The sequence below is a fragment of the Rhineura floridana genome, chromosome 7 (assembly GCF_030035675.1).
Source record: "Rhineura floridana isolate rRhiFlo1 chromosome 7, rRhiFlo1.hap2, whole genome shotgun sequence".
NCBI classification, from domain to species: domain Eukaryota; kingdom Metazoa; phylum Chordata; class Lepidosauria; order Squamata; family Rhineuridae; genus Rhineura; species Rhineura floridana.
The window spans coordinates 123,179,327-123,203,550 of NC_084486.1; the positions used below are offsets into that span (position 1 = coordinate 123,179,327).

Below are 24,224 nucleotides of genomic sequence, written 5' to 3' on the forward strand. Positions count from 1 at the left end.
CAAAGAAACAAGAGGTGTGTGTGTGGATCTATGTTGGTATGTGTGTGTGTACGTATAGATTCACTAATAGGCAAAAAAACCCTTGCAGTTTAAGAACATACCTATAGCCCACAGATGTTTCTATCAAACTTTAAAAAGCCGGGAAATTGGGCAGCTATATTGAATTTGTCAAAATGCAAACACAATTTGGATTGGTCTTTCACAGTCCAATCCACTTCCTGTGTAGCTTGGAAGAATTTGGTAACATGTGCCTCTGAGCATATGGTGAGTTGCAGCAACACCTGCAATCTGTCCAAATAACAAACAAGAAATGTGTAGGGAGGAAGCAACAATATTAAGACAGTTGATACAGTTCAGATAGTCAGATAGGTGAAATATATTCTAGCAAATTCTAGGTGTGCTCTATGTTTTTAAATGACCATACCTACCTTTCCTTAAGTGGAGTGGTGTAAGCATAGCAGGCTGAAAACATGCACCTTGGGCAGGCCAAGTTTATTTTTTCCAATAGCTAAATTCATTGCTTAAGTAGTAACATACTGTAATCAGTCTAATTTTATATCAAACTGCAGTTTCAGATTCAACTGTTAATGCGCCCAGAACAGAAATAGAGCATAAGCTCCAGTTTGAAACACAAAAGGCTGTCTTCACCATCATATGACATTGACCAATAAAAAGGCTTTGAAATTAATAAAAATAAAATTGACACAGATCTCTAGGATGAATAATGAGAAAAATATAATTTTCTAGGTTAGATTTTCTGTAGAAACAGTAGTAACACAGGAAAGAAGCCAAGTAAGAAGAACACCAACAAACATACAAAAATGAAATTCTCCATGTTTGGAGATGGCAGGTGTTGCCACCACTCACCATATGCTCAGAGGCACATGTTACCAAATTCTTCCAAGCTACACGGGAAGTGGATTGGACTGTGAAAGACCAACCCAAATGGTGTTTGCTTTTTGACAAATTTGTAGGGCAGTACAATATCTCAGAGAGGAGGCCAGGTCTCCTGTCCCCCGGGTGCATTCACTGTATACAGCTGCCCAGTTTCCCTGCTTTTTAAAGTTTGATAGAAACATCTGTGGGCTATAGGCACGTTCTTAAACCACAAGGGTGGGTGTTTTTTTTTTGCCTATTAGTGAAGTTCTCTGCTTTTTAATCCGGGAGGTAAGAAATGGGATTCTGTGCAAGTTCGCTGAGAATGGATTGATCATTTGCATGCTTATTGAGTTCAGTGGGATTTGCTCCCCTGCAATCATGCTTAGCATAAGTGAAACTGACCACAGGGGGATGGGGAGAGGGGAGGAGGAGGAAGAGCAGAGGGGAGGAGGGGGAATGAGAGCAAGCAGGAGGGAGAGGGGAGGAGGAGGGCAGATTTGATCATTTGCATGTTTATTGGGATTTACTCCCGTGCAGTCATGGTTAGGATAGGTAAAACTGACCATGAGGGAGGGGAGAGGAGAGGGAAGGAGGAAGGAAGGGGAGAGGGGAGTGGAAGGAGGAAGAGGAGAAGGAGGGAATTGGAAGGGGAGGGGGAAGGGGTGAAGGAAAGTTGAGGGAAGGGGCAAAATGGAGGTGATGGGAGGGAGGAGGAGGGGAGGGGAGATTTGATCATTTGCATGCTTATTGAGTTCAGTGGGATTTACTCCCGTGCAATCATGCACAGGATAGTTAAAACTGACCATGAAGGAGGGAGAGAGAGGAGGAGAAGCAGGAGAAGGGGTTTGGAAGGGGATAGGAGAGTGGGAGGAAGGGGCAAAGGAAGGGGGAGGGAAGGGGCAAGAAGAAGGAGGGGGAGGGCAGGTTTGATCATTTGCATGCTTTCTGAGTTCAGTGGGATTTACTCCTGTGCAATCATGCTTAGGTGAAACTGACCTGGGGGAGGGGCAGGGAGGGGAGGAGGAGGGAGGGAGGGGGAGGGGAAGCAATTGGGTGGGTGGGCACTGGGCAGAGGGAAAGCCCCTTTCCTTTCCAAAAGGAAAACATTGTGAACAGAATCATTTTTCAGCATCCCCGCCCCACCTTTTTATTCTACAGCAGGCAAATGTAGTCTCCCACCCAAATTTAAACCAAAGCTATCCCTGGCCACATCCACATCAGAACTTTATTTCTCTTTAGACAGTCATGGATTCTCCCAAAGAATCCTGAGAAGTGTAGTTAGTGAAGGGTGCTGAGAGTTGCTAGGAGCAACCAGAGGATCAGCTATCCTGGACTTGATTCTATTTGATTTGGTGGATGAAGTGGCAGTTACGGGAACTCTGGGGGAAAGTGACCACACCATACTTAAATTCTTGATTTTAACAGAAGCAAAAGCTGAGAGTAGCCATACGCGCACCCTGGACTTCAGGAAAGCTGATTTTAATAAACTCAGAACAATTGTAAGTACCGTTCCATGGCAAGCCACCCTAATGAGAAAGTGCGTCGAAGATGGGTGGGAGTTTCTAAAAAAGGAAATTCTAAAAGTGCAATGGCAAGCAATTCCAACAAGGAAAAAATGGGGGAAACAGCAGAAGAAGCCAATGTGGCTTCACAAGAAGCTTAGAGATGACCTAAAAACAAAAAAGGACACATACAGGAAGTGGAAAGAAGGCCAGGCCACAAAGGAAGAGTACAGGCAGGTATCACGGAATTGCAGGGATGGCATCAGGAAGGCTAAAGCTGAGAATGAGCTGAGGTTAGCGAGAGATGCTAAAAGCAACAAAAACGCTTTCTTCAGGTACGTCCATAGTAAAAGACAAAGAAAAGAAATGGTGGCACAGCTACTCAATGAGGATGGCAAAATAGTAACAGATGACAAAGAAAAGACAGTGCTCAATTCCTACTTTGGCTCAGTCTTCTCCCAGAAAAGGATCTATGACCCTCCTGGGAAACATGAAGTAGAAGGGTCAGGATTGGACCTTGAGATTGATAAATGGTCAAGGAATACCTAATCACTTTGAATGAGTTCAAATCATCAGGGCCTGCTAAACTGCATCCTAGAGTATTGAAGGAACTAGCTAAAGAACCCTCAGAATCGCTGTCTATTATCTTTGCGAAATCATGGAGGACTGGTGAAGTGTCGGATGACTGGAGGAGAGCTAATGCTATCCCTATCTTCAAAAAGGGCAAAAAGGAGGAACCGGGGAACTACAGACCAGTCAGCCTGACATCAATCCCTGGAAAAACTCTGGAGCAGATTATAAAGCAGTCAGTCTGTAAGCACCCTGAAAACAATGCAGTGATTACTAGGAGCCAACATGGATTTATGAAGAACAAATCCTGCCAAACTAATCTTATCTCGTTTTTTGATTGGGTAACCTCCCTTGTAGACTGTGGGAATGCTGTGGACATAATATATCTCGACTTCAGCAAAGCTTTTGACAAAGTGCCCCATGTTATTTTGATAACAAGCTAGCTAAATGTGGGCTGGATGGAACAACTATTAGATGGATCCACAGTTGACTCCAGAATCATACTCAAAGAATGCATATCAATGGTTCCTTCTCAAACTGGGCGGAAGTAATGAGTGGGGTACCAGAGGGCTCGGTCCTGGGCCCAGTGCTCTAACATTTTTATTAAAGATTTGGATGAGGAGGTACAGAGCATGCTTATCAGATCTGCAGATGATACAAAATTGGGGGGCACAGCTAAGGGATACGTGAGGGATACGTGGCTCAGCAGTACGACTTGTGAGAAGGATCTTGGAATTGTCATTGATCACAAGCCGAATATGAGATGCTAAAAAGGCAGATGCTATATTAGGCTTCATTAACAGAAGTATAGTTTCCAAATCGTGTGAAGTACTGGTTCCCCTCTATTCAGCACTGGTTAAGCCTCATCTTGAATACTGCATCCAGTTTTTGGTCTCCGCACTTCAAGAAGGATGCAGACAAACTGGAACAGGTCTGGAGGAGGGCAACAAGGATGATCAGGGGACTGGAAACAAAGCCCTATGTGGAGAGACTGAAAGAACTGGTCATGTTTAGCCTGGAGAAGAGAAAACTGAGGGGAGATATGATAGCACTCTTCAAATATATGAAAGGTTGTCACGTAGAGGAGGGCTGGGATCTCTTCTCGATCGTCCTAGAGTGCAGGACACGGAATAATGGGTTCAAGTTGCAGGAAGCTAGATTTCAACTGGACATCAGAAAAAACTTCCTATTAGAGCCATATGACAATGGAACCAATGACCTAGAGAGGTAGTGGGCTCTCCGACACTGGAGGCATTCAAGAGGCAGCTGGACAGCCACCTGTCGGGAATGCTTTGATTTGGATTCCGGCATTATGCAGGGGGTTGGACTTGATGGCCTTATAGGCCCCTTCCAACTCTACTATGCTATAATTCTGTGATTCTATGAAATGGAATGAATGAAAAGGCATTTTGAACTGCTCTATTTTAAAAAAAATCACACCATTCAACAGAATATATATAATCATTTATACCAAGGTATGTTGTTCGCTACCCAAGTAATTAGTTTGATAAATGCAAGGCCAACAGATGTCTCACATACAGCCATTAATTGTTTCCCCCTTTTGTTCATTTATTTTTTAAGTAAAAACAAAATAAAAGCAGCTATGATAAGCTGAAATCCTGATCAGAGTCCAGCAGGGGAAAGGGGCTGGTTCACCCTTTCTTAGCCTGTTTCCCACTCCAAATTGCCCTGTAGAGCTGCTTCCTCCCCGATGTGTGTTTGTGTGTTGGGTAGTGGGGATGGGGGGAGAAACAGAGGGACTCGCAGATAGTAAGAGAGAGGTATTGCAGGTACCCTCTCAGCAAGGGACAAGTGACACAAAAGAGCCTATAAGGCTCCTGCCTGGCTCTTGTCTGAGCTGGTGCCTCTGGGTGCAATCCAACTCACTTTTCCACTGGGATGGGGTGAGTTGGATGCCTCAGAGCACTGGCTGTGCTGAGAGGTTCCCCCTGTGCCAGCATCCATTGGCAGCAGCCCTCTGCCACGGTGGAGATGTGGCTCCACGAGGAGCCTGCTGGCGCCACCAGATGTCCATTGGGACATCCAGCCCAGGAGACAGAGCGGAGGACCTGAAAATGGGGTTTCTGGAGGCGTAGCGGGAGAGGAACCATGGGGGGGACTTACATGAGATCCTTCTCATGTTCAGACCCTCTCCCAGGTACTGAACCCCCTACAAACTATGCCAAAAGGCCAGCAGGAGTCAAAGGCAGCATGCTTCTGAAAACCAGTTGCCGGAAGCCTCAGGAAGGGAGAGTGTTCTTGCACTCCGGTCCTGCTTGTGGGCTTCCCCCAGGCACCTGGTTGGCCACTGTGAGAACAGGATGCTGGACTAGATGGGCCACTGGCCTGATCCAGCAGGCTCTTCTTATGTTCTTATGTTCTTAAAAAAAAATCCATTCAGGACTTTGGGGAGCGCTTAATCCTTGGGAGGCCTGTTTGCCAGCACTTCCCAGCTGGCTGGTGTCCGCGACTCCCAATGGAGCTGCATTCAGCCAGGCCAGCAGCTCTGGAGCGGGAGGAGGATCCCACAGAGCTTTCTGCCGGCTCCTTTTCCATCGGACCTCCCTCCACTGGCTTCCTGACAGCTGCATTGCTCTGTTAAGCAGACCCCAAATGACACTTTGAAAAGTCTTGCTATACAATTCAGACATCAATTCCTGCCTTAATCTATTCTCCACTCCCCACTTCCCACTGGGCCTCCTGAAGCAGGTCGCTTTACCTTGCTGAATAACAGGGATTGCCCTGAATATAAGAAGAGCCTGCTGGATTATGCCAGTGGCCCATCTTGTCCAGCGTCCTTGTTCCCACAAGTGGCCATGCTTGGACTGCTCATCCCCTCTTGCTTCCTTGCTTGAGTGCCTTCCTGCCTGCTTTCTGGTTTGACTCTAGTTTGCCTCCAGATCATGAGCTTTGACAGTATTATGGAAAGGTGATGGTAGATGTGATGAACCTGTATTAGTGTAAATATGGTAAGTGCTGTTTGTATAGGAGATACATGGTAAGTGGAATGAAAGAGGAGGGGGGAGTGAATGGGCAGTAGAATGCTGGATGATTGGCTGAGTGTTTAGAATGGCTGAGGGTATAAATGGAAGGATGACAGTTAAATCTGGTTGGACTGTGATCCTGAGTGGGTTGTTTTGGTGGGTTTTTGAGAGGAGATTGGGTGGAGAGTTGGTGGATGTGAGGAGAGTGTGGAGTTCAGATTAATACTAAGACCAGTACCTCAGGAATAGATGAAACCATATGCTTAAGTGCCTTTATAAAGAAATCTTGTTATCTCTGTTATTTAATAAATATATTTGGTTTACCAAAGGCCTGATCCTTGGCTGGGGTTTCACAGACCAGAAGGGAGGGTAAGGTAAATACCAAGGCTGAAGGGAAACAAATGATGGCAGCGGTGAAGGGGAGAATATAACACCACAAGTATTCAGAGCAAACCAGAATTATCTGCATTGATACAAAGGGAGTGGGACAGCTTAAGCACTCAGTCACAGAGGTAACCTGATAGAGAGACTCAGGCAGAGTCTCTGGGAATACTGGTTATAGGATGTGACTGGTGGTGCTGCCTAGCAGGGGGATCTGTTGAGATCTGTGCTAGAGCGGGGAGAGAAACCATAAAAAAGGACAGTCTGGACTGGTAGAGTCCCTGGTGGTGCCTAGTGACAGGCAGTAACCACGAGCAGGTAGGAACCTGACAGGGAGAGCCAGGGAAGGGCGTCATATGTGGTGGCAGTAGCGGTGGGATACGAACAAAGGAGACTACGTCACAGGTGTTGGCTGTAGCGGTGGTACAAATACTAGAGAATCCCTAACAGTGGTGTGACAAACAGAAATAACAAAACAAGATTACTTGTGAGAGTGACTGGCAAAGAGTGTGTGGCAAAGAGTGAGTGAACTCAAACACCATGGCTGAATATATAAAAATGAAAAGAGAGGAGCTGGTGGAGAAGTGCATAACATTCAATTTACCTCACGAGGGTAAAGGGGTAGATGAATTGAGGGTAGCACTTACAGGATTTGCAACTGCCCAGCAAAAACAACCTGTCAGGGAAGAGACCCCAGAAGGATACTTAAGCAATCCCGCTTATATAGAGTATTTGAGAGAGAAGTTAAGATGGGAGGCTGAGGAAAAAGATAAACAGTGAGAGAAACTGAGAAGTTGAGGATGGAAACTGAGAGATTGAGGATTGAGGCGGATGAGAAATAAAAGCAGAGGGAGTTGGAATTTGAGAGAATGAGAGTGGATGCTGAATTACAGGTAGAAAAGTTAAAATTTGAAAGAGAGAAGTTTCATTCTGATGAAACAAGAAAGGACAGAAATGAAACAAAAATAAAAATTACTCCAAAGGACTTTGCTGTCTATGAGCCTGGTCAAGATCCTCAAATTTATCTCACAACCTTTGAAAAGGCAGCTCAGTTGTGGGGGCTACCTGAAGATAAATACATGCAGTATTTATCAAACCTGATTAAAGGGGAATTGGCAGAGGTATACCAATATTTCCCCTCAGACAGGCCCGTCACCTGTGCTGAGTTTAAAGAGGCAGTCTACAAAAGATTCAGACTGGGACCTGACTATTTTAGAAAGTTATTCCGAAACTGTCAGATCCAAGCAGGGAGGTCTTTTGTTGAACTGGGAGCAAAGCTGATGGATATATTTGGAAAGTGGATGAGTAGTGCCAAAGCTCAGTCAGTGGAAGAGGTGAAAAGCCTCATGATACTGGATCAATTATACCATCAGTTACCACCAGAAATAAGGCTCCTGGTCAAAGACCGTTCCCCTACATCGGTGCAGGAGGCCGCAGAGATGGCGGATCACTTTGCCTCCAATAGAACTGGCTGGGTGGGGAAAACATCAAGAGAGTTTAAACCCAGACTATATAGTGGCGGCAGAAAGGATGTGGTGCCACAGCGGGTGAGTCCTCCAGTAAAATCTGAAGGGCACAGGACACCCCAGAGTGGATCTGTGTACCCTAAAACAGAGGAGAAATTATGCTATAAATGTGGTAGACCGGGGCACCTACATTTTCAATGTGAGGTTGCCAACCCCATTAGTAATCCTGCTCAGGCAAGGGCAGTAAAAATAGAACCAAAAGATCTAACCACGAAAAAGGTTCAGTTCTGCCAGATAAACTGGACAGAAGTAACAGACCTTGATTCAAGTCTGAGAGAGGAAGTGAGTGTACAAGGGGCAAATTATTGGGCATTGCTTGATACTGGTGCCGCTCAGACGTTACTGAGGCCAGATTTAATAAAATCTGAGGAAATGTTACCTCAGGAAACTGTGACTATTCAAGGAGTGAGGGGTAGACCAGAAAGCTTACCCATAGCCCTAGTGAAAATGAAATGGAGAAATAAAGAGGGAAAATATAAAGTCGGTATTAATGCCCAACAACAAGAACCAGTGATACTGGGAAGAGATGTTATGGGGGCACAAGGGAAAATATATGTGGTGACCAGACAGCAGCTTGGCAAAGAAGCAGAAGCCATGTTAACACAGGCTGAAAAAAACAGGGTGGAATCTGTTATCCAGCCTAAGGTAACCATAGCAACCACTAGCAGGCCTGCTGAAGGAGACAAACTGTATCAACTGGTCTCTGGGGAAGAGACAAAGCATTTCAGAGAAGAACTTAATAAGGATACCAGTTTGAAGCAAATAAAGGAGCAATCCCTGACCCAACAGATTCCTTTCACTGACAAACTGAGGAATCAAGTTGTGTGTGAGAATGGGATTTTATATAGACTGTGGATGCCTGCTGAGAGAAAGGATGAATGTGAACCAGTGAAGCAATTGATAGTACCTAGCAAATACAGAACCAGATTGCTAGAGGTAGCCCACGATGTCCCATGTGCAGGACATCTGGGAATAAAAAAGACCAAGAGGAGATTGGCTGCACACTATTATTGGCCAAACATCTCCAAAGATGTAAAACAACATTGTCTATCTTGTGGTATATGCCAAAAGGTGGGAAAAAGTGGAGTAAAGACTAAGGCACCCTTAAAGCCCCTTCCTATAATTGGACAACCCTTTTATAGAGTGGGAATAGATTTGGTGGGCCCTTTTTCCAAACCCACAAGGCATGGCAAGAAATATCTATTGGTGGTGGTGGATTTTGCCACCAGGTACCCAGACGCAGAAGCACTAAGATCTGTAGAAGCCCCTGTAGTGGCAGAGGCTTTATTAAAAATCTTTATGAGGCTGGGTTTCCCTCATGAAGTGCTGACGGATCAAGGCAGTGTATTCATGGGAGAAGTGATGCAATGTATGTGGAAATGTTGTGGTCTAAAACATCTAAAGACCACTACTTACCATCCCGCCACTAATGGGCTAACAGAGAGATTCAATGGGGTTTTGAAGGGCATGATCAGAAGCTATGTTCAAGATCACCCACAAGACTGGGATGAACGTTTGGGATGCTTCTTATTTGCATACAGAGAAGCCCCTCAAGAGTCAACAGGCTTCTCACCCTTTGAACTGATGTTCACTAGAAAAGTGAGGGGACCTTTGGAACTGTTAAAAAATTCATGGGAAGGAACCCTGGGAGAGTACAAAACATCTGTAGTAGATTTTGTATTAGAATTCCGCAATAAATTAACATCAATGATGGAAGTAGTGAAAGAGAATTTGAGTCAAGCACAGGAGAAGCAACGTTACTGGTATGACAGAACAGCCAGAGAACGTGTGTATGATGTGGGAGATATGGTTATGGCGTTCATACCCAGGAAACATGACAAATTACAGGCTAGCTGGGAAGGACCATATACCATAAGAGAAAGGCTTGACACAGTGACATATGTAATCACCACAGACCAATTAAACAAAAGCAAAGTGGTTCATGTAAATATGTTAAAGCCTTACCATACCAGGGATGCAAAGGTGTTGCAAGTTACCTTATTCCCTGAGGGAAGTGGGCCTGAACTTCCAGATTTGGTACAGGAAAGCAAAGACAAAGGAGGGGTAGATCAATTGGAATGGTCAGAGGAGGTGCAGGAGGAAGTAAGAGAAGAGATTCTGAGAGTGTTGAAAAACTATGGGGATCTCTTTAGCAATAAACCTGGCCGAACCAGTATAGCCAAACATTCCATTGATACTGGAGATCATGCCCCAATCAGATCTATGCCGTACCGTGTGAATGGGAAAGTTTTGAGTGAGATCAAAAAGGAGGTCGAAGATATGCTGGAACTAGGAGTGATCAGGGAATCTATCAGTCCCTGGGCCTCAAGTATTGTCCTGGTTCCGAAAAAAGATGGAACGACAAGATTTTGCATTGATTATCGGCTAATCAATAAAATTACGGTCCCAGATGCGTATCCTATGCCCAGGGTAGACGCAATGTTAGAGTTATTGGGGGCAGCAACCATTATCTCTACGTTAGACCTCTGTAAAGGATTTTGGCAAATGGAACTAGACGAGCAATCCAGAGCCAAAACTGCCTTCAGTACACCAGATGGGTTATATGAGTTTGTGACCTTACCCATGGGACTAAGGGACTAAGTTCATTTCAGAGGCTAATCAATACTGTGTTCATAGTCTGTAACCATAACAAGGCCCGATGATCCGTTGTTACCGTGAATCTTCGTCCCCATACGTATGGGCGCAACTTATTCAGTCCCCACACGACCGCTAGGCACTCCTTTTGGACCGACGAATAGTTTTTCTCCCTCGGCGTCAGCTTGCGACTCAGATACGCCACTGGATGTCTGGTGCCTTCTCTCTCCTGCAGCAAGACGACTCCCAGCGCGAGGTCTGACGCATCTGTAGCCACGATGAATGGTTGCTCATAGTCTGGTGCTATTAATATGGGTCCTTGGCACAAGGCTTGCTTCAGCACATCAAAAGCCTTCTGACATTCATCCGTCCATACCACACGCTCAGAACACTTTTTCTTTGTCAATTCATGCAAGGGGGTTGCTATTTCCCCAAAATTTTTCACAAACTTCCTATAAAAACCAGCCACACCTAGAAATGCCCTAACTTGTTTTTTGGTTAAGGGGATAGGCCACGCTTGTATTGCCTCAACTTTGCTCCATAAGTCACAATAAACCTGGCCGAACCAGTATAGCCAGACATTCCATTGATACTGTTAAGATCATGCCCCAATCAGATCTATGCCGTACCGTGTGAATGGGAAAGTTTTGAGTGAGATCATAGACTGTGAAGGTTTGAAGCCATAACAAGTGTTTAGAGTTGGTAGATAATGTTTTCTACTCTGAAAACCAAACTTGTGACAGTTTGACAGATTTGACTGGTTTGACAGATGATGATGATGGTGATGATGATGATGAGGGGACGAGTGAGCTGGAGCCAACTGGGGGGGGAGAACCCAGCCCTCTTTGCCTCAGGATGTTAGAGATGGGGCGAGGGAGCCTCCGGCTTTTGCTCCCGCCTCACTCCCAGAACAGGACACATCACTGGGTACCGGGAAAGTCATTGACTCACCAGGAGGGGCAGCAGAGGAGGATCCTGGGGGAATCCTGTCACCAAGGGCTCATTGCCTCCTCTGTCAGCGCCAACAGCAGCCTCCTGGCAGAAGCACCTGCTTCGAAGAGCAATCTTCCCATGTGGGGTGAGAGTCCCATGAGTGAGACTTGTTGGGACATCTACATTGCTACCATCCAGTCTTGTACTCCAGACCCCGCTCTTAGACTAGATTTGTGACCCCAGGAATCTGAACTTTCCACTAAACCTGTATCAAGCTTTCCTGAATAAATCTGTCCCTGTTACTTGAAATAAAAGCTTTGTCGTGGAGCCAGGATAGATATGTAGAAGCCACACTTCTAGTACTTTTGTGTCTTATACAGTGCAAAATAAGTTTCTGTAGTCCGCTTCACCTAGTGACAGCATCCATCACTCCTTAGTAACTCCAATAATACACAGCAGTTATTTTCCTTTTCTAAGTTACACATTTCCTACCGGGCTCATGCTTGAAAGTAATGTTATATTCTGCAATAATCTGAGATGTTTTGTGAACTAGACTCTTCTTAAATACAAAATCTAAACAGGAAATTAGTGAAAGTTTTCCCATGCTCTGATGTGATCGCTCTCTCTTTCTGGATGAGAGGATTAATAATTCATTCCTCACTCTGGCCTACCTCTGAGAAAGGATGCCAGTTCTGGTTCTGGTGGTTGTGACATGGAGACAAAATGGACATGGACTGCCTTCAAGTTGATCCCGACTTATGGCGACCCTATGAATAGGGTTTTCATGGTAAGCGGTATTCAGAGAGGGTTTACCACTGCCTTCCTCTGAGGCTGAGAGGTAGTGACCGGCCCAAGGTCACCCAGTGAGCTTCATGGCTGTGTGGGAATTCAAACCCTGGTCTCCCAGGTCATAGTCCAGCACCTGACAAGGTATTAGTTATTCTGAACCATCCTGATTTAAATCAAGCCAGACAAGAAAGAATTCTATAAATATCCTCCACCCCACCCCCAGCCTACTCATACATGTTTAGGAAAGACAACACTTGTCAGCAAAACCACCCAAAGAGGCATGCCTTTTAAAACCTAGAAAAATGATGAACTGCTGGAATCCCAGGGCTTTGACAATGAAGCATTGACCTGTTGCTTCATAAAGATTTTGTTCTGTTTAACATTCCTTAGCAACTTTCTGCCTACTCTTCTGAAACTCATTCCGTCATCCTTCTTTTCAGTTCCTATTCAGTTACACAGTTCACTTCCTTTGTGTGTTAATGCAACCTTTAGCCAAAGGAGTATCCAAAACTACGAAAAATGTACAGCTCCTATGATGTGTACCTCTTATTATTCATTTTCCACCCTAATACCTTTTCTGAATTTTTGGAGATGGAGGAAGATTGCCAGTAATTTTGTTCAGGTTTCTGCCAAAGTACAAATAATTTGGGACATCAGCAAGGAAATGCAATTATGTGGCCATTGCATAAACTGTGAAACCCTTCTAACTGCAGATTTAAAACAAACAAACATTTTAATAATCTTACATCATAAGTGAAATAATAAACATAAATATGATTAAAACCATTTTTAGGTGTGTTTTATTTTCAGAACATAAGGAAAGAATCAGACCAAAAGCCTATCTAGCCCAGCATTCTGTTCTCACAATGGCCGACCAGATGCCCACAAATAAGACGTGAGCATAATAACACTCTCCTTCTTGTTTTTTGCTACAGGCTAAATCATACATTCTTCTTGAGAGCATTAAAAAATAAATTAAGGCCACCGTATGAGAAGGGTTCTGTTGCTTTTAAAGGCACGGGGACTTATAATACTAAATTTTATTTTCTAGAAAGAAGTCAAAAGAAGTTGAAGACCATCAAAATGAACTCCAAAAACTGACATTAGAAATCGGAACATCTGAATCTCGGTATAAGTCAGAATTGGTTACAATTGTATGCAAATGTAGAAAATCAAATCTTTCAGTTCAAATAATGATTTTCCTGGCTGTCTTAGTCAGCTTTTTTCATTTAGGGGGAGATTATTTCCCCTTCTGCTTTGTGCTGGTTTTTTATTTTTCTGTTTTTTATTCTCATCACTCTTCCTCTTCCCCTATGCTTTTATATTACACTCCCTTCTTCAGTTTATGTAAAGCACTTAGATTTGTAAGGAACAGAGAGTTAATAATGATTATGACAATAGTAATGTGTTGTACTCTCATTTCTGTTACATTTCATATATTTCATCTGTACACAATCTGTTGACACGGATTTAACTGCACTGGCTTAATACAAAAATGTTATTTGCATAGAGTTCATATCTACCGGCTATTTCAGTTATGACATTTGTCTTTATATATATATACACACACACACATTTAGGTTTGCTAATACCCTGAAAGAGCGAGAGCAGTCTTTACTTGCCTGCCAGCAAGCATGCAGACGTTTACAGGATGAAGTGATTGAGAAAGAGAGGAAAGAAGATGATCTTAAAAAATGCAGCAGCCATTTGGAGAGTGAACTGGAAACAATTAAGAGTCTTCTCAAGCAGCGAGAGGAAGAAGTGGTAGTGCTTAAGCAAGAAAGGTAATCAGAAATGACTTGTCATGCATAGCGTTACAGGACAGGATGTTCTGCCTAGCTTTTCTTTCTGAGAATGTCATTGAACTAAAAGTCCCCTACAAGTTGACTCTTCACAGTTCTCCACACCCAAAATAAATCATTCCAGAGCCCAGCATATTACTGTGCACTGAATGAATAATAATTTAAATTTGAGTATTCCCACTGAACTCTGTAAAGCTTAATCTCTAGTAACTGTATTTAGGATTGCAGCCTTAACTGTAAAGGGCTAGAAGGGAAATAATATGCCCAATCTCGAAGATGTTAATTGTGTTTAAATCCCATTTAAGCCAATGAGAGTAGTTTGCTACAACTAACAAATCCCACTTGTTTCCAGTAGTGAAGCATTACTGATTTTCTCTGGTTTGGGAGTAGTAGCAAAAATATTTAGCCTGATCTAGTACTTAAAATGTTTAAAGTACTTCACATCTTTGGGAATCTTTTACAACAACCCTGAGTGGTGAGATATGGCAGAGGACACAGATGCTATCACCAGGGAGGGAGAGCTCACATTTTTACAAGTGGGTGCCACTAGGAAGGCAGGAAGGCCTGCACTGCCCCCTGCCTTCCATCAACATCTGCCAATAAAGAATTGGGGTGCTCAGCAGCAGAAGCTATTTACTGCTGTCCACCTCACCTCACTGAGGTTGCTAACATCCCTGTGAGGTGGTACAGTATTATTATCCACATGTTGCTGATGGGGACCTGAGAATGAATAGCTTGTCTCAAGCAACCTAGTGAGATTTGAACTGGGATGATCTAGTTCATAGCACAGAGAGCCATCACAGTAGATAAGTTCTTATCTGTGACATAGCTCTTTCACTTGTGACAGTCCTGTGTGACAGTTGTGTTCATATCTTTAAAAAAAAAAAAGATAGCTTGTAAAATTGTTCCCTGCGTATTTTTCTAAACATGCTGTCCTGTGAGGGAACCTTGCTGGTGCTTTCTGGTAAGTCGTATCTTATAAATAACGTTTGCATAGAAATGTCATAAGAATGTAAGAAGTGCTCTGCTAGATCAGATCAAAGGACCATCTAGTCCAGCATCCTGTTCTCACAGGGCCAGCCAGATGCCCGTGGGAAGCACATAAGCAACAGCACTCTCCACGCCTGTGATTCCCAGCAACTGGTATACAGAGGCGTATTGCCTCCAATAGTGAAGGTAGAACATAACCATCAAGTTTAGTAGCCTGTCCCCCATGAATTTGTATAATCCTGAATCATACTGAATCAATCGTGTTTTATACAGCAAATAAGAATCATAATTATTTGAGGAACATCTCATTGGTGAAGAACTGTAGAATAACCTCTCTTTTTTTAGCTGCATATTTTCAAGTCATTGCTCCCAACGTACAATAATGAGGTGCACATGTGTGTATACAATGGAGATATTCATGCAGAGTTAGAACCATAGAGTTGAAAGCTACCTTGAACATCATGTAGCTACCTTAAACAGGAATTCTGCGCACTGATGGTCTCATCTATGCATTGAAGCTGCCACGTGCATGAGCTACCACTGCATGGAGATCACTCATACCATTTTTATCCACCCTTCCTTCAGGGAACTCAAAGCCGAGGATTTCTCTTTGATTCCTTTCAGAGTTTTCTGAGTGGGGGTGCAATGTTATAAATCCAGAAAGTGTTAGCATTCATAATAACTTAATCTATGAGTCTGAGATTGATTTCTTTCCTTTGTGAATGAATAGCCTTTGAGCACCTGTGTGGACTTTGCAAAGCTTTCAGCATATTTCTCCACATTTTCTTTGGAGGAAAACGGTTCACAGTGGAATTGGCCCATAGTGGTGGTGGTTAATTCCTACTACATTATATACCATGCCCATTCTACAAACTGTTATGTTAATATATGAAACATTGAACAGGGACTGATTCAACATCCACTGACAATTAAGAACAATCAACTTTTAGTTGTCTTAATGGGTTTTGGAAAGGCCCTCAAATGTTCTTTAATCCAAGCTCTCCATAGCAAGATGGAAAGATGCCTTAAACTGAGCCAGACCATTATTTATTATTTATTTATTTAAAATATTTCTATCCCGCCCTTCTACCCTACGGTAGGGTACTCAGGGCGGCTTACAATAAAATCGCACACATACATAATAAAATTATATACAGTAAAAACACAAAATACATAAAGTACAATTAAAACACAAAAAATACAGTATGCATATATATACATACATACATGTATATATATATATATATACACAGATATATGGGGGAGTTATACTAAAAGGACTCAAAAGATAAAAAATTAAAAATAAAGAGCATAAAAACCGTGTCAGGCTCACCCGTCAGTCCCTCCCAAAGGCTCTCCAGAACAAGATAGTTTCCCCAAGTTTCCGGAAAACCATCAGGGAAGGAGCAGAGCGGGCTTCTTGAGGCAGGGTATTCCAAAGACTGGGAGCCACCACTGAAAAGGCTCTGTCCTGCGTGCCTGTCAGTCTAACATCTTTTATTCCAGGCACGCAGAGGAGACCAGAGGCAGATGATCTTAAATCCCAGGCATGTACATATGGGCGTAAGCAGTCCCTCAGGTACATTGGTCCAAGGCCCTTTAGGGCTTTAAAGGTCAAAACCAGAACTTTGAATTGGGCCCGGAAACAAAATGGGAGCCAGTGGAGACAATAAAGCACAGGGGCGATATGCTCCCTGCGCCGTGCTCCAGTTATCATTCTGGCTGCTGCATTTTGGACCAACTGTAGTTTCCGAACCGTTTTCAAAGGTAGCCCCATATAGAGTGTGTTACAGTAGTCAAGCCTCGGATGTCACCAATGCATGTGTCACTGTGGCCAAGTCAACTGCTTCCAAGAATGGATGCAACTGGTGGACCATTTTGAGATGGCCAAAAGCACTCCTGGCTACCACAGCCACCTGATATTCAAGCAGCAGGACAGAATCCAAGAGAACTCCCAAACTGCGAACCTGCTCCTTCAAGGGGAGGTTGCAACCCTAACCCTGGCACAGTTTTCCCCTTGGCCAGCACCACTTCCGTCTTGTCTGGATTAAGTTTTAATTTGTTAGCCCGCATCCAGCCCTTCACAGCCTCCAGGCACTGGTTTAGGATGAGCACTCCCTCCCTGCGATCAGGTGGTAGGGAGAGAAAGAGTTGAGCGTCATCAGCATATTGATGACATTGTACAGTAGGGCCCCACTTTACAGCGCTTCGCTTTACAGCATTCTGCTAATACAGCGATTGTCAATTGCAGAAAGGCCTCACTCCTACAGCGCTTATTCCGCTTTTACAGTATTTTTTGCTCGTCGCACACCATTTTCGCGTCATTTTCGCATGCCGCACACCATTATCTTCAATGCATTCCACTTTACAGTGGTTTCCGCTTTACAGCGGGGGTCCAGAACGTAGCCCGCTGTATGAGTGGGGCCTTACTGTACTCCAAATCTCCAGATGACCTCTCCCAGCAGTTTCATATAGATGTTGAAGAGCATGGGATATAGAATGGAACCCTATGGTTCCCCGTAGGCCAACGGCCAGGGGGACAAGCAGTAGTCTCCCAGCACCACTTTCTGGGTCCTGTCCATCAGGTAGGATCAGAGCCACTGTAAAACAGTGCCTCCCAAACCCATCCTAGCTAGACGGCCCAGAAGGATACCATGTATTGAAGGCCACCGAGAGGTCCTGGGACCTTCTGCATGCAAAGCAGATACTGTGGCTTAACTCTATAGTTTACAGAGTTTTCAAACTATGTCCCCATAAAGTAACATTGCTAATTTATTTAATACAGGAGACTCACTAATACCACTTTTCTGCTCTTAAAGGGACTCAAGTGGATACACAATGTGGATTACTTTAGGCATGGAGTGGGGTGAAGATTTAGGCCATGACTAGATGTCAGCACATATATGAGCAGATCTCCCATTGCTTTTAAAGTTGAAAAGCAGCTACGGGGAGAAAAGGAATGACACTGGAGCTGCAGCGCTGGGGGAGCAGGGCTAAACCCTTCTCCTGTGCCATATTCTCAATCTAAATTGGGCAGCCCATTTGCTTCTTGAGGATAATATTCAGCTACTTGTGTGGGACATGTATATTTTCTTCTGAGGGGCAAATACCTTGGGGAGGGGGAGGTAATTTAGATTAGGGGCTTGATGCAAGGAAAAGAGTTAATCTCCTCTCTCAGTGTCAGGGCCCCAGTCCAATCCCCCTCCAACTGTGCATCTGCTTTAACTTTAAAAAACACACAACCCTTCTCACCTAGTCTGGCCCTTAGTCTATGTATTCCAAACATGTTGTCTTTCAGTCACCTAGTAGTGGAGAAGAAGCCCCGGCAAGCAATGGATTCCATAGTAGATCATTCGCTGAGCAAACTTGATTTTTGCAGCTTGTATGAGTGGTGTCTGCAAATTCTTGTCTCTTGGAACATGTAGCCTCACTTGATTCACACAGTTTAGTGGAAGCTGAGAAACCTACTTGTTGGACCGCTTCAAATAATTATATTTCATGTATAAATCCCATCAACAGGTGACTAATAATATCACTGCGTACAAGTTAGTTGCAGAAGAAACTTTCACTGTTGGTGCCAGAACCTAGTCTGAATGAATAGGCTCTTGTTTCTTTAAGAGTAATGTGGTAGTAAGTGTAGTTAGGAGTTCAGGAAGTGCGGGTTCTTCCTTCACAGGAGAAGCTGCACTTGCTAAACTTCTCCACAGCAGCCCTTCAGGAGATAGCAAACAATGGCCTGATCGATCCTTCCCCACATCACAAGGAAAGAAAGGAAATGAATCTAGATTTCATTTTTTTAAAAATCCAGTGATTAGTCACAGAGCTGTTCTTTTCTAAGAAAAAATGGACATGGACTGCCCTCAAATTGATTCTGACTTATGGCAACCCTATGAATAGGGTTTTCATGGTATTCAGAGGAGGTTTACCATTGCCTTCCTCTGAGTCTGAGAGGCAGTGACTGGCCCAAGGTCATCCAGTGAGCTTCATGGCTGTGTGGGGATTCGAACCCTGGTCTCCCAGGTTGTAGTCCAACACCTTAACCACTACCTTGTATAAATAATCAGTTAATTGAATAAGGTTTCACTGCTTGAGACTGAAATGTTAAGGAAATGTTTTGCCCCTCAAATTCAATTTTCCTGTCTATGCATGTTGGGAGTCTTTCCTGTGATAGAGGCATTTAACAGGAATAGATAGGAATGAATTGTATTCTAAGGCTGTCATCAGTCACGATGTATCCACCTCAGCCCTGCAGTGCCAATACAATTTTCATGTGAGCAGGAACTCTCTCTGGTGCTTTCCCTCAACACTAAAAAGAGTTACAGACCTTCTTGCACAGAGCTCCATGTACTCACTGGAACTCACTGGGGATCATTTCAAGTAATAAGATTTTAAGTAGACCAAGTGTTCTCAACCCTTGCCAGCTTCCTTTAGATCAAGGAAAATCTTTTTGAGGGCAACAAACCCAGAATACTCTGCAGGTCACATAATGAGCTCACTTTTAAGTCTGGGGATCAGGAAGTCAACAGAAACACATCCTTCTTTTCATGTAACAAGCTGCTTCTGAGTGGTAGGAGGGTGGGACAGAAATTGTGTTTCACCACCTGCTCAGAACTAATTGGGACTAGGCATGTTAGCGCTTGTTTTAACCTCTGTGCCTAAAGAGGACCATGAATGAAGAACTATGAGGGTATTGAAATCAGGGCTGAATCACATGATTAGATCAATGTGTGGCAGTTTGCTATAGTGGATCTGAGTTTGATAATATACAGGTTAGGCTTGTGGCTTAGGTTTGTGGATTTAGCCACACAACCAGTCTTTTGCACATTGTGCCCAAAGTACATCTCTTTCCTGACCTTATGATTGTTCTATGCTTATAGGAATGAGTGGTGGTTAGAATCTCTTGCACTTTCCCAGAATGCATTATACCAGGGTTGCCACAAGAACTTAATGTGGCCAGAGTGATAAGACTAAAAGAGGTACTCTAGCCTCCATGGTCCAGGATAAATGCACTAGTACACACTGCTATTTGAGTCAGTGCTGAAATCTTACAACTGAAGCAGCATACAGTAGGGCCCCACCCTTATGGCAGGTTAGGTTCCAAACCCCTGCCAAAAAGCAAAAACCATCGAAAAGCAGATCAGCTGTAGCGCGGGGTCTGGAATCTAACCTGCTGATCGCGCCGGAGGAGATCAGCTCTAGAGCACTACAGCTGATCTTCCCCTCCTCCGGCACAATCAGATCGAGCACGGGAGTCTGATCACGCCAGAAGAGGAGATCAGCTGTAGCGTTCCACAGCTGATCTTCCCCTCCTCCGGCGCAATCAGATCAAGCACGGGAGTCTGATCATGCCAGAAGAGAAGGTGATCAGCTGTAGCACTCTACACCTGATCTTCCCCTCCTCCGGCGAGATCAACTGGAGAGCGGGGAGCTCCAGCCCCCCCTCCAGCTGATCGCCTTGCTGGCGCTGTATTAGCAGAACGCTGAAAAGTGGGGCACTGAGAAGCGGGCCTCTACTGTACACACAAACAGAATTGAGCTTGACACGGCAATGATCAGCCCACATCTTAACTGTAACAACATTTACAACATAAGAAGACCTGCGCCGGATCAGATCAATGATCCATCTTGTTCAGCATCTTGTTTTCCGCAATGGTTTTGAGGAAGTCCACAATCAGATTTTTAAGGGAATAGCCCTCCTCTTTTGTTGCTCTATAGCAAATTGGAATTCAATGCTATATTGCCTCTGAAAATGGAGGGTTTGTGTGGTGTGTATGTTTTTACTGTTCAAAGCTGTTTGCATTACCTCATTAACCCTTATTACAACTCTTTAAATACCATGTATTATTTATTTATTTTCTTTTATTTATTTATATCCAACGTTTTCCCCAGAACTGGGATTCAAGGCGGCTTACAAAAACTAAAACAAATATAGCTAAAAACATATAAGTAAAACAAACAGAAAGTTATAATTAAAATGTAGATAAGCTAACTACAGAATTAAAGCCATTTGAAACATAGCAATTAAAAGACACACAAAATAAAAATCAGTAAAACAGCAATCTATTAATAGCCCTTGCAGTCAGTTCCCAAGGCTTCACAGGATGACAGAAGGACAACAAGGAGGCAGCCAATCTAACCTCCCTTGTTCCAGAGCTTAGGGGCAGCCACCAAGAAGGCCTTCTCCCGTGATCCCACTAGATGTGCCTGTGAGGGTGGTGGGACCAAGAGACTAGCCTCCCCCGATGATCTCAGAGTTCAGACAAGCTCATATGGGAAAATATTGTCCTTCAGATATAGCAGCAGTATTATTCCCATTATTTGGATTGAGAGAGCCAAGGCTGTGAATGAGTAGCTTGCCCAAAGCTGCCTTGGGAGTTCATGGCAGAGGCCAGAGTAGACGAAGGGATTTTTCTGTTGCAACAGTCTTAGCCACTATGGTATACCTGCAGGAATGGCAAACCTTTTAATCCAGCCCACTAAGCCTCTAAATCTGCCCCAGTATTCTCCCCAGGCTCTTCCCTCTTAGGAAAACGTGCTGAGCTAAAATCTCTGATCAGGTGAGCAGTGTGTGTGAACATGTGCAAATCATAGAGAAGAGAGATTTTATCCATGCTGTGTCTTGAGAAAGGGGACTTCCTTTTGCAGCATGCAGCATGGAAGCCAAGTGAGGACACTGTGTGTTTAGTTTGGCCCTGCTCATCACTGATATGCAGGCCCCCAAAATTTTCCCCTAAGAGAATGTGATCCTCGGTGGGGGTAATTCCCCACCCCTGCTGTACTAGTTCTGACAAAAGAATATAACATTGGCACAGCTTGGGCTCCTGAGTATGCCAGAGCACTTACATCCACCATGTGTTGAACGATGGGCGTCACATACTGACATGATTAGTGTACATCAGAAAAAAATACTATAAGCTCCCTATATTAATAATAATGAAAATGACCACAGTAATGTGTGTTGTTGAATACTATTTTTTTTAATTTATTTATAAATATATTGTATACTGCTATTTCATTTAAAAACATCAAAGCGATTTACAACAAAATACAATAAAAAGAAAGATCAACTATTGCAAAAAGACATCTTCTTAATTGCCTGCATAAGCGTGGTGGAACAGAAAGGGTTCCAGCAGGCATTTAAAAGTTAAAACAGAAGGCACCTGCTGAATATCTGTTAGCAGAGCATTCCAAAGAACCAGGCTGATGACACTGAAGGCTCAACATTAAATGAGCCTTGCCAACTCTGGAGACAACCAAAGTTGTCCTGCAGATGATCTCAGTGATCAAACTTGGATATAAGGATTCCTTAAGATACACTGGACCTAATTCAGGGCTTTGTAAATTAATACAAGGACCCCAGTAGTGGATGGGCAGCCATGCAGATATACTAGTAACTCCTTCTGTCTTTAATATTGTGTCGATACATACCCAAGTCATATGAACTGAAAGAAGTATTTTTCATCACAGAGAAGTATTTTACATCAATATATTTACAAGGTAGAGAGCCAATGTGTTGTAGTGGTTAAGGTGTTGGACTATGACCTGGGCGACCAGGGTTCAAATCCACACATAGCCACAAAGCTCACTGGGTGACCTTGGGCCAGTCACTGCCTCTTCAGCCTCAGAGGGAGGCAATGGTAAATCCCCCCTCTGAATACTGTTTACCATGAAAACACTATTCATAGGGTCACCAGAAATTGGAATCGACTTGAAGGCAGTACATTTACATTTTTATTTACAAGGTCACACATTGGTAATATTACAAATACAGTGTGGCCCATGAAAGAATTGGAGTCAACTATGTCAACACTTTTTTAATTACAGTGTAAAATATACTTAGGTTCTAACCAGATTATTGTTCCTACTGCAGTAGCAGCAAACAAAATTAATTAAAAAGAGAGAACATGTATTGTAGCTGAATGATAAGATGGAAGAGAAATCTCAATCTAGAGCTGGTTTTGCCTCCTCTTTTGAAAGAATCTATCTTGTTCATGAATATTTGTCATGTTTAGGGAGTCTGTGCTGGTTTCCAGTGAGAGCAGAGTGGAGCAACTGCAGGAAACATTAAGGCAGAAAATGCTGAATGAAAAGAACTGGCAGTTAAAGGTAATACTGGATTTCTAGTCATCATCATTTTTATTTGCTTTCTTTAACTTCAGGCAGTTGTCAAGCAAGTGCACTTGACATCCATTTCCTAACCGCTGCTGTTCTATTCATTAATATTTCTTCATCCGAAAGTAAGGTTACTAACATTTATTTATTGAAAATGTTTATTCCAACACATGACTCTGCAGAGCCCGCAGGACAGTGTATGCCATTTTTTTAAAAAAAACATACAAAACAAGAAACATTTCATAAAAGGAAGTAAAAGCAGGAGAGGCATGGGTTAACTTTGCTTTCTTAAAAACCTAACACTATAAAATGCTATACAATTATTCTTGATTATCGGCAAAGTATCAGCATCTCAGCCATGATGTGGCCAGAGAGTGCTCTTGTGCTGCTATTTTGTCCCTTCATGATCATCTTTGACTCAAAAGGCAACATTTATCTGGGAAGGTGACCTAGTAAGGATCCCTCTGTTGAAATGGACAAAGGAGTGTCTCTTCCCTTCTCTACCAGCCTCTGCCAACTTGGTGCCCTCTAGCTGTTTTGAATTGGTTGGGGCTGATGGGAGCTGTAATCCAAAATGTCTGGAGGGCACCCGGTTGATGACGGCTTCTCTCTAAACTAATGTGGGACCTCCTGAAATTATTAATGCCCAATCTTCCTCTGGGCCCTAATCTAATCCAAGCAGCACTGTATTGACTAGCTGAGATTTTACTTATTTATTTAAAGTATTTATATAACGCTTAATTACTGAAGTTTCAAAGCAGTGAGACTCCTTTAAAAGAAGGATTGTAATCTAAGAAAACATTTTCTTTTTTATACTGTTTGTCATGGGGGAGATGCTGTTCAAGCAGTAATAGGCAAACCCCACAGACAGATGTTGCTTTTTAAACCCTCTTTGGGCTGTTCACACATGCATTACTTGATTACTTCCAGCTGAATGTTTGAACTTACTCTACTGAATGCCATTATTTTTACAGCAACACGAGTCCTGTCTGTAGTGGCTCATTTACGCATCCCTATTTGATGCTACATTCATCAAAACACAAACATGATTATAGGAACAAGTCCCATATCAAGTCCCATACCCTCTATTCAAATGTCTGAAGTGATCTGCAATCTTTTGTTTTAAAGAACTTCATTAAAAGTCTTCTCCTGTTCTTTACT

The 24,224-nt window shown here is 43.3% G+C and overlaps 1 protein-coding gene across 5 annotated transcripts in view; it reads left to right on the plus strand.

Moving 5' to 3' along the window:
- Window positions 1–24,224, plus strand: part of LEKR1 (leucine, glutamate and lysine rich 1) — a 132,053-nt gene that overhangs the window by 90,315 nt on the left and 17,514 nt on the right. For all 5 annotated transcript variants that reach the window (XM_061637129.1, XM_061637127.1, XM_061637126.1 and 2 more), the window contains 3 exons: window positions 13,211–13,288; window positions 13,740–13,943; window positions 22,964–23,057. In XM_061637129.1, the coding sequence (XP_061493113.1) occupies window positions 13,211–13,288; window positions 13,740–13,943; window positions 22,964–23,057 (376 nt within the window). The remainder of the gene's footprint in view (window positions 1–13,210; window positions 13,289–13,739; window positions 13,944–22,963; window positions 23,058–24,224) is intronic.